The 13458-nt window shown below is 43.2% G+C and overlaps 1 protein-coding gene across 2 annotated transcripts in view; it reads left to right on the plus strand.

Moving 5' to 3' along the window:
• Positions 1-12811, plus strand: part of HDGFL3 (HDGF like 3) — a 39352-nt gene extending 26541 nt beyond the window's left edge. The window contains exons 2-6 of one of the 2 annotated variants that reach the window (XM_081964753.1): positions 36-112; positions 6549-6687; positions 7980-8138; positions 8759-8905; positions 10341-11011. In XM_081964753.1, the coding sequence (XP_081820879.1) occupies positions 36-112; positions 6549-6687; positions 7980-8138; positions 8759-8905; positions 10341-10382 (564 nt within the window). In that variant the 3' untranslated portion in view covers positions 10383-11011. The other variant, XM_081964754.1, reaches the window with a different exon arrangement.
• Positions 12812-13458: the final 647 nt, after the last annotated feature.

Genomic DNA, 13458 nt, shown 5'->3' on the forward strand with positions numbered 1-13458 from the left:
TTATTGATGAATCCTTCTTTCTCTTTGACTGACAGATCGATGAACTCCCCGAGGGAGCTGTGAAGCCTCCAGCAAATAAATATCCCATCTTCTTTTTTGGGACTCATGAAACGTAAGTGAGAACATTCTGTAGTAGACCTTTTAAGAGGCTCGGGGAGTTTAAGCATCTCCTTGTTTATTTATTAGATGTATTTGCCGCCCATCTCATTTCGAAGCACTGTAGGATGTGCGAAACATTTTGAATATAAAGTAGTCCTCAATTTATAACTGGTTGCTTCTAGACCGTTCGAACCTCCTCAGTGATATTAACCACCGAGTTCCAAAGTTCCGACAGCACTGACTTGTAATTATGACCATTTTCTGCATCCTACAATTACATGGCTGCTTAATTGATGTTTTGTTGAAAACCAGCATTTATAAGCCATGGTGGCGCAGTGGTCAGAGTGCAGTACTGCAGGCTACTTCTGGCAACTGCCGGCTGCTTGCAATTGGGCAGTTCAAATCTCACCAGGCTCAAGGTTGTCTCAGCCTTTCATCCTCCCAAGGTGGGTAAAATGAGGACCCAAAATTGTTGGGGCAATAGGCTGACCCTGTAAATCACTTAGAGAGGGATGTAAAACTACTGTTAAGCGTTATATAAGTCTAAGCGCTATTGCTATTTATTTCTGGTTTTCAGCAAATTCCCAGCCCAATTGGATAATTGATTTTGCTTAACTATCATGGCATTCACTTAACCACCACTGCAGAAATGGTTATGAAAGCAAGGTCACATGGGCAACTGTCATGATTTATGACCATAATGGACAGGCTCCTTTACAATCATAAGCCAAGAAGTACATTTTGCACCTCCTGAAAGGAGCTTTTCTGCTATTGTAGGAAATGTTCTCTGGTCATCAGCCTTAGAAGGGCCGATGACTCCAAGGGCCTTACAGAGCTCAGAATTCTTCCAGTCTCCTTGGGAAACCATCTGGGTTGCATTGAACACAAATCAGCTGGAAAGATTTCACATTCAAAAATAATTTGCAGATCTGCATGCTTACGAAAGTCTCTTTTCTTTTCTTTTTGCTGTGATCTCAGACTGGATCGCAGCTGCATCAAGAGTTCCATGCTTTTTTTTTGCCATTTTCTAAGTGTTGGGAGGAAGGATTATGATTATTAGCTGCCTAATTGCCCCTTTGAATAATCTTTCCTTAATTGTGATGGGGCACTTCCCTTCCCAAAAGGGAGGGCGGGAGGTTTTAATGACTTGTTTCCTGCAACTGCAGTATTTTTCAGTTTGCCATTTTTTAATGGCAATGTATGAAAAGCAAACAAAATTAAAAAAAATGCAAGGAAACCCATAATGACAGCCCTTTGATTCCCCCTTCCCCATCTGAAGAGACAGAGCAGATTAAAAGGGCATGCATTCATTCAGCGGGTCAGACCTTCAGATTCAGGAAATTTAATTCATTGGGGGTGGGGTTTAAAGAGTCGAATGAGACTTTAAAAAAACAGTGTAGAAAGATAAAGCAACAAAGATGATTAGGGGACTGGAGACTAAAACATGAAGAACGGTTGCAGGAACTGGGTATGTCTAGTCTGATGAAAAGAAGGACTAGGGAAGACATGATAGAAGTGTTCCAATATCTCAGGGGTTGCCACATAGAAGAGGGAGTCAAACTATTCTCCAAGGCACCTGAGGATAGAACAAGAAGCAATGGGTGGAAACTAATCAAGGAGAGAAGCAATTTAGAACTAAGCAGAAATTTTTGACAGTGAGAACAATTAATCAGTGGAACAACTTGCCTCCAGAAGTTGTAAATGCTCCAACACTGGAAGTTTTCTAAGAAGATGTTGGATAACCATTTGTCTGAAGTGGCGTATGGTTTCCTGCCTGAGCAGGGGGTTGGACTAGAAGACCTCCAAGGTCCCTTCCAACTCTGTTATTCTATTTCTATATTGGTCATCCCCATCACTTAAGGGAAAAACATGTCTTTGCAACCCTTTGATTGCATCTGAAGAAGTAAATTGACAGTCACCTTTTCGTAAGAGGGGTTAGTCAGAAAAGATGCTATCAGGTTCTTGATTTTTGCCACCGCAGAAGACTCACTCTCTTCCTCCTAAAAGTACAGCCGCTCAGAAGTAAACAAGTGTGAAAGCAGCCCTCGCTGTAGCCTGTCATAAAAATATCTCGCAGCTAAAGGAAAAGGTCAGAGACGGGATAGTCCCTGAGCCAAGCATCAACCACAGTTCTGCTTTCTGCAGCCTCGATGGCTTTGCTGCGGTTCTCTGCCTGTGGAGTCACGACTGTTTCCTTGGCAGTGGTTTAGGAGACACTGTCGTGGAGGACTTGATTGGCAAGAGTGGACTGTGTCTGATGAGTCACCGGATAAACACGGCTCACAAATCACGATGCCATCCAGATTAAACATTGTAAATTTGATTGAGCCGTCATAGGTTTCCTTAGCCTGAACAGACTTCAGAGCCCTGCCAAGATTCTCAGCGACAGTTACAAAAGCTGGAGGATTCTGACTGTTGAAAGTCCTCACAACTGGACGTTGCCTAGCTTGATCTCAACAGTGAGGTCTTTTTCGACTGTTCTGACCTAGGCTTCCCCAAAAAGCACGAGGCAGAGTCCTGGTCCCGACAAAACCCCTTTTATTAAACGAATGTGAATTCCTCCTATTCATATTCAGCAAAGGCCTGGCAAACAGTCTTTCAAAGGAGTATTTATGACCACAGACCCTATCTATCTTGGAAAGCTGCCATGTAAATATTGCTTGGCTACTTGGAACAGCTACTGCCTTCTCTTACCCCTTCCCTGCTTTGTCTGCTTTAGTCACTGGAGCTCCCTCCAAGGATCAGCTGTGTTTTTGAAGCTGTTTTTCAGCCCAAACACAAGTTCAGCGATCTTCCCTGCTTTGCCTGCTTGTCTAATTGCTGCTCCCTCCAAGGATCAGCTGTGCTTTTGAAGCTGTTTTTCAGCCCAAACACAAGTTCAGCGATCTTCCCTGCTTTGCCTGCTTGTTTAATTGCTGCTCCCTCCAAGGATCAGCTGTGCTTTTGAAGCTGTTTTTCAGCCCAAACACAAGTTCAGCGATCTTCCCTGCTTTGCCTGCTTGTTTAATTGCTGCTCCCTCCAAGGATCAGCTGTGCTTTTGAAGCTGTTTTTCAGCCCAAACACGAGCTCAGCGATCTTCCCTGCTTTGCCTGCTTGTCTAATTGCTGCTCCCTCCGACAATCAGCCGTGCTTTAGAAACATAGCCCCCATCATCCCCAACCTCAAAACCAGAGAGCAAATTAATGTGCTGAAGCTGACCAAGCTAAGGACTAGCCAGATGAGTACCTGGTAGGCAGAATCCCCCCCCCCCATTTTCCTCCCCAAAAACTAAAGTGCGTCTTATACTCCAGTGCGTCTTCTACTCCGAAAAATATGGTATGCAACCAAGCCCTTTTTCTGTCTTCTAAAAATGTATGAAGAAAAGAGGTGTCTGAATACATACAGATGGTGTTCTCTTCACTGGTGAATAACCGCAAAAGAAGGGCAGGGAAGATCAAGGCAATCGTCAGTGTCTTCTTTAGCCAAAGTGGTGACATGAACACAATGCTATGTGATGGACAAGAGTGTTGCAATGAGTTGGCAAGTGTTTTTTATGTGTCTTCGCCACAGGAGGGCAGATCTCCCTAAACTTTTAACCTTAAGAGAACTGCAGTTGTTTACAGGAAAAGAAACACCATAATTCCTTTCTATTTAGGAAGCGCATTTCTCTCCGTTCAGTTGATGAGAACACAATTGGACAATTAGAGCATTTGTTCTTCCTTTGCAGCACTCCTGATTCATAGCTAAGATGTCAGCCGTTCGGTAACATTGTCCGATAGTGCTAGCAGAGAAATGAACTAACCACAGAGAAGAGTGTGGCCAAATGATGCCGTGGGAGCTAATGTACCAAATGGCACAGTAACCCAAGATGTAGGATCAATTTGTGTCCCCCAAGACATGATGTGCGAAATTTGGGGATAAACGAATGTCCTACAGAAAAGATCTTTGCAAATCAAATCTCAGCTTCAAGAAATCAGGAATGAAGGCTGTTTAAATGAGTATAAGTTTATTTCATGCAGCTCTCTTCAAGAATCTGAACTGCCCAAGATCAAGGTAAATTGACAGATAAGGTAAAGGTAAAGGTTCCCCTTGCACATATGTACTAGTCGTTCCTGACTCTAGAGGGTGGTGCTCATCTCCGTTTTAAAGCCGAAGAGCCAGCGCTGTCCGAAGACGTCTCCGTGGTCAGGTGGCCGACATGACTAAATGCTCAAGGCGCACTGAACACTGTTACCTTCCCACCAAAGGTGGTTCTTATTTTTCTACTTGCATTTTTTACGTGCTTTCAAACTGCTAGGTTGGCAGAAGCTGGGACAAGTAACAAGAGCTCACTCCATTACGCGGCGCTAGGCTTCGAACCGCCAAACTAACCTTTCTGATCAACAAGCTCAGTGTCTTAGCCACTGAGCCGCCACATCCCTCTGACAGTAGATAGGGGTCAACAAATTCAAGGTGGCCCAGAGTTATATCTCTTGTGGGTGTGAAAGGATTTCAAACTGATGACATGCTTGACCCTTCCCTCAGCTTGGTCCTCTCCTACATCAGGGGTGTCAAACTCAAATTTCATTGAGGGCCGCATCAGAACTGTGGTTGACCTCAGGGGGCTGGGTGGGTGTGGTCAACTGGGTGGATGTGGCCAGCTTGATGCCAGTCCCCAAACTGCTGGCATGTTTCCTCTTTGCATTGGGCAGACCGGGCTGAAATGACGTGGCTCGGCCCCTCACATTTTCCAGGGTGGTCTCACGGTCTACATCGTAGGCCAGATCCAGCCCGCAGTTCTTGTGTTTGACACCATTGTCCTACATCAACAGCATTTACAGTAACAAGGGCTAAACGAGTCATTCGCCATCCTGTGTTAATGTGATATGAGTAACTCGGTGTCAGGGCCATATTAAATTGTGTTAGCAATTATGTAAATTATTTTTTAAAAAAACATTTAAGCAGGGAGCCCCAGGGCTTTGAAATGCTGCTGTATGGAACTGGGCTCTCTTTCTAGGCCTGGTGTAGTTTGGAGAGCTACGATGGTTATGTAGATAAGCTTTACCCTCAATGAAGATTGCAGCCATGTCCAAACCGGGATCGCAGAATGTTGGCTAATCTCAAAGCTATGGCTGGTTAGTGCCTGAATCTCAAGCCTGCAATTGTGGAAGGGAACAGTGACAAATCACTTTCATGTAATTTCCCCGAAACCTACAAGAATGTGTTCCTGTAACCATCAAGAATCAAGCTCAGGTTTGTCTTCTCCATCCCACTGATGTTCTAAATATGGTCTTTGATCTTCTCCACTGGATTATCCTTACACGCTAATATTATAAATCTCCCGGAATTCCCCAGTCAACATAGCCATGTTAGATGAGTTTGTGTGTCACAGAATACGTCTGGAGTGTGCAAAATGGGAAAAAGCTGGTTAACTCTGATTTCTGAATGGGGGGGGGGAATCAGTGACAGATGTTATATTTCACACAGAGAGGGACTCCTCCGGGTGCCATCCACTAGGCTGTGCCAGCGGGCGACGCCTAGGGGAAGGGCCTGCTCTGTGATGGGCCCGACTCTCTGGAATGACCTTCCCCCCGACATTAGAGTGACTACGGATCTCCGCTCCTTCCGTCAGAAACTTAAAACCCACCTATGCCAGCTAGCCGGCTTGGCCTAATTCCACCTATCCCACCTCAGTTCTATTTCTAAATTTTTAAAATTGGTTTTAAGGTTTGTTTTTAATTTTTATAAATTGTACAGGGGTTGTTTAATGTGATTTTTATCTATGTGTTTGATTGTTATATGTTTTAAATTTATTCCTGTACACCGCCCCGAGTCCCTCCGGGGAGAGGGGGCGGTCTAGAAATTCGATAAAATAATAATAATAATAATTTTTCCTCCGAAGGCTGCCAAGTGGCTCATCTTTCAAAGGGGTCGGCAAACTTAAACACTCAAACAGCCATTTGGACTCATTTCCCACAGAAAAGAAAACACCGGAAGCCCCCTGTTCAATTCTAGAGCTGACCGGAAGTTCAGTTTCCCCCACCATAGAGTCTCCTCCTAGCGCGGCATACTTTTTCCTCTACCTGTCCTAACCGAAAGCCCTATCAATTGTGCAGACAACTGGGAAACCCTCCCTTTGCCATAGAGTCTTCTCCTGGTGCACTCTGCTCCTCTCCTTCCCCCCCTCCTGGAAGCTCTTCTCAAAATTGTGGTGCCAACCGGTGACGGAGCCGCAACAGAGGGAGGAAAGAGCCACATGCAGCTCCAGAGCCGCAGTTTGCTGACCCCTGGTCTAGCCATTGATTAAGTGATGAGGTGGTGTTCACACACCATGGGTTTGATGTGGTATCTGAACTGAACCACCATTGGCCTATCCAGCGAAAGGGGATTGCCGTGCTGTTGTCCTCCAGTTAATGAATAACACATGTCTGTAAAGAATACGGATTATAATTTGAGCTATCATTCAATCCTTTCCTTTCTTCAATCACAGGGCATTTCTGGGGCCTAAAGACCTCTTCCCTTACAAAGAATATAAAGACAAGTTTGGAAAATCAAACAAACGAAAAGGGTTTAACGAAGGCCTGTGGGAAATCGAGAACAACCCGGGTGTCAAGTTTAGTGGATACCAGGTAAAAAAAAAAAAAGGATTTCCTTTTCTATCTTTTAACGCCCAATTCCCCCACTCCTTCCTTTTGTCAATATGTCATCATGCGGACTGAAGGCAAAACTTGGGTAGCCAAAACGTTTGCTTCTCTTGTAAGATTTTTGTCTAAGCAAAGTCACAAAGATGTATTTTTCAGAGTATAAGGTGCACTTTGCTTAATGACTGTTGAAATTGATACGGTGGTGAAAAAAGTGATTTATGACTGCATTCAGTTCTGGTTGCCACGATGTAGAAAAGATGTGGAGACTCTAGAAAGAGTGCAGAGAAGAGCAACAAAGACGATTAGGGGACTGGAGGCTAAAACATACGAAGAACGGTTGCAGGAACTGGGTAGGTCTAGTTTAATGAAAAGAAGGACTAGGGGAGACATGATAGCAGCCTTCCAATATCTCAGGAGCTGCCACAAAAAAGAGGGAATCAAACTATTCTCCAAGGCACCTGAAGGCAGGATAAGAAGCAATAGGTGGAAACTAATTAAGGAGAGAAGCAACTTAGAACTGAGGAGAAATTTCCTGACAGTTAAAACAATTAATCAGTGGAACAGCTTGCCTCCAGAAGTTGTGAATGCCCCAACACTGGAAGTCTTTAAGAAGATGTTGGATAGCCATTTGTCTGAAACGGTATAGGGTTTCCTGCCTAGGCAGGGGGTTGGACTAGAAGACCTCCAAGGTCCCTTCCAACTCTGCTATTGTATTGTATTGTATGACCATTTTTCCAAACTTAAAACTATTGCAACCACCCCATGGTCATGTGATCAACATTCAGACACTTGGCAACTGACATGACTTTGGGATGGTTGCAGGGTCATCTGATCAAGTAACATACCTGTAGCAAACAAAACTCAGAGGCAGGTAAATTCCTCAAAGAATATGTTTATTGGATATGTCATTGGCTGGTGAAAATCATCTCTGGGTATTCCCACGGTTTTCACCTAATTTAAAGTAAAAGTTTTTCATTTTCTCAAAACAATCAGTCACATGGTGCAATCAGGGTACTTTCCAGTTGCTAGGTGACTCCAGTCCCCTCCTTCTAAGCACCTGCAGGAATGTCCTTGGTTCTCAAGAGAAAGTATTTTGTTTTGACTACAAACTCCAACCATCTTTATTCCCCCCTCCCTATCCTTCTGCTTCAGTGTATCAGTGCTGAAGTCTCAAAATGGCCCCAGTCAGGCCAGCTTCAAGGCTGACATCTACTTTTGCCCTGGACTGTTACCAAATAAACCTAGTTGAGGTCTAATTATTTTGCTTTATTCCCAAGGCTATTCAGCAACAGAGCTCTTCAGAAACCGAAGGTGAAGGAGGAAACACGGCAGATGCTAGCAGCGAGGAAGAAGGGGATCGAGTAGAAGAAGATGGAAAAGGCAAAAGGAAGAATGAAAAAGCGGGCTCAAAACGGAAAAAATCTTACACTTCAAAGGTAATTCATGAAGCTCTCACTTACAACCTGGAGGTGTTTTGATTCATAGCAGGAATCGCCAACCCTGGCAACTTTACGACTTAACAGACTTCAACTCCCAGAATTCCTCAGCCATTATGGAGAATTCTGGGAGTTGAAGTCCACAAATCTTAAAGGTGCCACTGTGAAGCGGTATATAAGTCTAAGGAAGAGCCAAGGTGGCATGGTGGTTAGATTGCAATATTGCAGGCTAACTCTGCCTACCACCAGCAGTTTGATCCTGATCAGCTCAAGGTTGACTCACCCTTCCTTCCATCCAAGGTCGGTAAAATGAGAATCCAGATTGTTGGGGGCAAGAAGCTGACTCTGTAAACCGCTTAGAGAGGGCTGCAGAGGCACTCTGATGCGGTATATAAGTCTAAATGCCATTGTTATTTGGGAAGGGAAAGGATGGAACAATTAAGAATAAAACGTCTTTCCTACCCCAGGAAACAAGCCAATGCATTTGTAATTAAACCCAAGAATAAGTCGTCTTGATACCCTTAACCAGAACTTAACCATTTCTGAATGCTAAGCTTGGGAAAATAGCTTTGGTTTCACTTTTGTGGTTTTTGTTTTTTTTCTTTATGGACGCCCCCTAGAAATCTTCCAAGCAATCAAGGAAATCTCCCGAAGACGAAGATGATAAGGATTGCAAAGAGGAAGAAAATAAGAGTAGCTCTGATGCCGGTGAAGCAGGCAACGACACACGAAATACTTCTTCAGACTTGCAGAAAACTAGTGAAGGGGTAAGGCCTTATGATTCCTTCAGAAGCTGATTGGTGGTTTTAAATAGAGACACGGAGGGCGGGGGGCGTCTTTTTCAACCCAGTACAATCGACAGCAGGCTGTAATCCCCAAACGTCACAGCTAGCCTGACTGTTCAAGTTTACTTTATTGTCATTGCACCTCGTACAACGAAATTAAATGCCATCTTCATTGTACATTATAACTATAAAAATAAAACACAAAACACACGTCCTTCACATTCTATATACGATTGAATTGCAAGCCCCAGATATTGCATTAATATTGCAAGGTACAGTACAGTTCAATCTAGTTACTGCTCTGGGATAGAAACTGTTTTTCAGCCTATTTGTCCTGTTGGACACCTCACCTGGGCCATCTAAAAGGGCAACGTATCTTAGAAACCCTGAGATAGGGAAGATAGAAAGGCAGCCAGAGTTCTGGCCTCAGTGGCAGAGGAGGGTGACATCTAGTTCAACAGTGATATGTCCAAAACAGAGGCGGGTTGCTCCCGGTTCAGCCCAGATCGGGCAAACCGATAGTGTGGGTGGCAGGAGGCTCCGCCCACCCACCTGGATGCTTCTGCACATGCGCAGAAGCATCGCGAGCATGAGCGAACCAGTAGCGCTGGTCCAAAAGCAAGATTTTCCCCATAGTTTTCTTTAACGAGATTTATTAAAATCAGGGGTGGGATTCAGCCGGTTTGGGCGAACCGGTTGCTCTGACGATCAGGTGGGGAGTGAACCGGTTTGCTCCGATGATCAGGTTGGCCCGTCTCCCCCCCCCCCAGCACTTTACTTACCTATATCCTCAGTTGATTTGCGTGGCAGAGTGGATTGCCGCACCTCAGCTGTGTTACCTCCCAGAAGTAACGTGGAAGGTACGTTTTGTTAAAACTGCTGATGCAAGCAAAGCATGCAATCACCGAACCAGTTGTTAAACCCGCAGGATCCCACCACTGATTAAAATGGATTAGATTTCAGAAACTTCACTTTATCGGCTAGGGTTTTTTTTAATCTTCCAGAAGCCGTCTCCCAGGCTAAAGAATATTTTCAGCCTCTCAACCATGATGTCTGGGTGAACTGGTCAGGAGGTCCTTTATTTTAACCCCTTAAGAGGAATGTCCAGGAGTCCAGAGTAGTTTCTGAACATGCCCTTGTACCCAGTTGCATCGGCTGTTCTTGAAACTCTGTATACGGACAGTTGAGTGTCCTGTCTCAGGAGCTTCTCCCTACTTCTTAAAAATTGAATTCTAGATATTTCCCTGGTACGCTTGGTGTTTTTCTTAGTTGCTCACTTTAATTAATCTACTTAAACCTGGCTAGCTGTTGTTGGGTTGTTGTTGTTTTTTACAAATCATGGCTTGTATTAACCGTGGCTTTTTATATTTGAACGGGCTTAGACTGGATTGTTTTATATTCTCCCCATCTCTGCTAGGTGCCGTCAGAAGGAAAAGGGAAAAACAAGCCTGGATTTTGAGTCAGACAAGCCATAGTTAGTTTGCTGTCCACAATATGGGTTCCGGCTTGTTCCTAAATGTCTACGGAGATTCTCAAGTCATCCAGATCATGGTTCTCCCAAAGGGGCTTTTTCAAGAGGCAACTGGACTTTCTTTCTTTTTTCCTTGAAGACCTTCCGTTTCTCCTCCAAGAAGCTTCTTCGGTTCTAATGTTAAAATTGAACAGCCCTGTCTCAACAGAGGGGGAGGGATACGACACCACCCGTCTCCTGTTTACAACGCAATCCTTTCAGCAGTTCCAAAGAGATTTCATGCCCATTTGCATTATTCAGATGACTCCCAAGGGCACAGATAAAACTCCAAGTGGCCTCAAGGATTCTCAGAGAGAATGCTAACGACCAGATGACTGCAAGGAATCCATTTTCCCCATCATTCAGTCAGAACTGAAGAAAGCTTCTTAGATGAGCAGCAAAACGTCTTCCAGGAAGAACAAAGAAAGTCCAGTTACCTCTTGGGGGAAAAACTACCTTTGGGACGGCTGGTTCCTAACTCGTTCAACAAGTTCAATTTTCTTTTGTCTGAATGCCTTCCAGTGTTTGATGGAATCATTTCAATCTGAAAAGGTGATCCCTCTTTGTCTTCTTATCTCTCCCTAGACTTAACCAACATATTGACTGCTGCATATTAAGGGAAGACACAAGAAAGTGACATGTTTGGTTGTTTAATATTCTTGGATTTGATTGAAGTCAGCACATCTCTCCATCAGCAACATATATGTTTGTATGCACATTTAGCCACATTCCTACCCATTATGTTCTCAGCAGCAACTTTCAACATCATTCCCCCCCCCATCGACACCCCACCAAGTCTTTTTCTAAATGTTCTTTGATTTAACTGCACAAAAAAAGGCTCTTTTTCAAGCAAGACCCACAACCGACAACGGCCATTAGATAACTTCTTCTCTCTCTCTCTCTCTCTCTTTTTTTTTTTTACAGAAAAAGAAGGGCGACATGTCTAAAAAATTTAAACCGAACCTTTCAAAACTCTCTTTTAGAGAGTACAAATTAAACGCCTAGAAATAAACGCCCTCTCCTAACAGGTCACAAGGATCTCTATTCTGTTTAACAAATCATGAAATTTTAAATTAACCTCTTATCCCATTTGTTGTTCTGCATTTTATTTTAATTTTTTGAAAGGGGGTTTAAAAACAAACATGGCCAACTCTCAACTTAAGAACGCTTGGTTGAAAGTAATTTTCTCCTTGCTAACATCCGGCTGTTTTTTAGCAGATTTGCTTGCGTTTTCATTTTTTTAGGGAAAGGGGAAGAGGAAAAAAAAACATGTATTTTCAGCTTGTAAGAAAAAGACCCGGCATTTCTCCTTGGATTTTGTATGCGTTATGTAAATGTACATATTTTGTATGTAAAGCAATGTGAAACTCCAAATTTTGAACTCCTGAATCAAGGATTCCATCACATTTATAGACCATCGAATTCACCACGGCAAAAATATTCCCAGGGCCCACTTTTTAACCTTCTGTCCGGAAATTCCATCGTTTCCCACCCCCCGGAAGTACATAAGTTGGCCATCTCTGTTTTTAAAACCTCACAAAATGTACTTGATTTATTATCATTATAAAAAAAAAGTCAATAATTGTAAGAAAGTACCTTTCCTTATTAGAACGCTCTAGCTTAGCTATCCTCTTAATCCTTTTCAAGATCATGACGTAACGTAAATTTCTCTAACTTAGTTCCTATATGTGGAGTTAGTAAAAAGTCTTTTGTGTTTCTCTAGATGAATAACAAGGAACTGTTTTTTCGGGCCCCAACACAAATCGGAGCTTACTGTGTTTTGGGGACGCTTTCTATTTTTAAGCTTAATTGTGATACTGAAAGGCCAATGGGAAACAAAGCCAAAACATCCAATTAAAATATAAGAATAACAGTTATACCGAGAAGCTTAAAAAACAACAAAAAGGGGGGAAAATAAACCCTGTCACTTTTCTGTTGTTGTTTTTGTTTGTTTTTGTTTTCTACTCTCAAAACTAGATCTAGACTAGTAGGTAAGCATTCCAGAATCCATTATTCTGTGTACATTATTGTCGCTGTTGTGAGAATAGAGAATTTTATTTATTTTTTAAGTCCAGCTTTTATTGTGAAGACATATGGGTTTAGTCCGGTTTTTTATCAACCCTTGTTATGCTTGTTATCCTTGAACCATTTCTGCGTACTCGAGGTTTGTAGTTGAAAAGTTTACTGTACAAAAAAAAAAAAAAAGGAAAAAAAAACAAAAAAAAAACTATTGTTTTTACAGAATAAATTTATTGGGTTGTGTATCCGGGAGTAAGGTTTGAGGTTGTAAGCAGCTGAGTTAGCGTCATATTTGGCTTCATAACGTGTAATGTGAGGTATTCATGTAACTCGAGTATTAAAGCAACGCATTCTGTTAACACCTGAGTTGGCTATAATAGAACCACCAATGCAGGGGGAAGCTCTCTTGTGTCTCTCTCACGGTTTTGATTTGTGGCGGTTGGGCTGAATCTGAAATTTCAAGGACCAGACCAATCCATGGCTGCCTGCAAATGGCCCACAAACCGTGGTGGCGCAGTGGTTAGAACGCGGTACTGCAGGCTCACGTTGCCAGGAGTTCAATTCCCTCAATCCTGGCTGGGCTCAAGGTTGACTCGGCCTTCCATTCTTCTTCCATGGTTGGTAAAATGAGGACCCAGATTGTTGGGGGACAATACGCTGACTCTGTAAACCGCTTAGAGAGGATTGTAAAGCACCGCAAAGCGGTATTCTAACTGCTGTTGCTATGCTAAACCTTCACATCACATGAGCACCGATAGGAACCCTTGACCGCTGCCCACTAGGTGGAGCCTGGCCTCCATTGGCTAAGCAGGGTCAGGCATGGTTAATATTTGGATGAGAGACTTCTAGGAAATGACAAGAGTGGGAAGTTAAAAAACAAAATCCTGGGGGGAAAAAAGCAAAAGAAAATCATGACTTATTTGTGCCCCAAAACTAAATAGTCTTTACAGCTACCGTGTTTCCCCGAAAATAACACAGGGTCTTATTTTCTTTGACTTGACCTTAT

The sequence above is a fragment of the Natrix helvetica genome, assembly GCF_964273705.1.
Source record: "Natrix helvetica genome assembly, chromosome: 12".
Lineage (NCBI taxonomy): Eukaryota > Metazoa > Chordata > Lepidosauria > Squamata > Natricidae > Natrix > Natrix helvetica.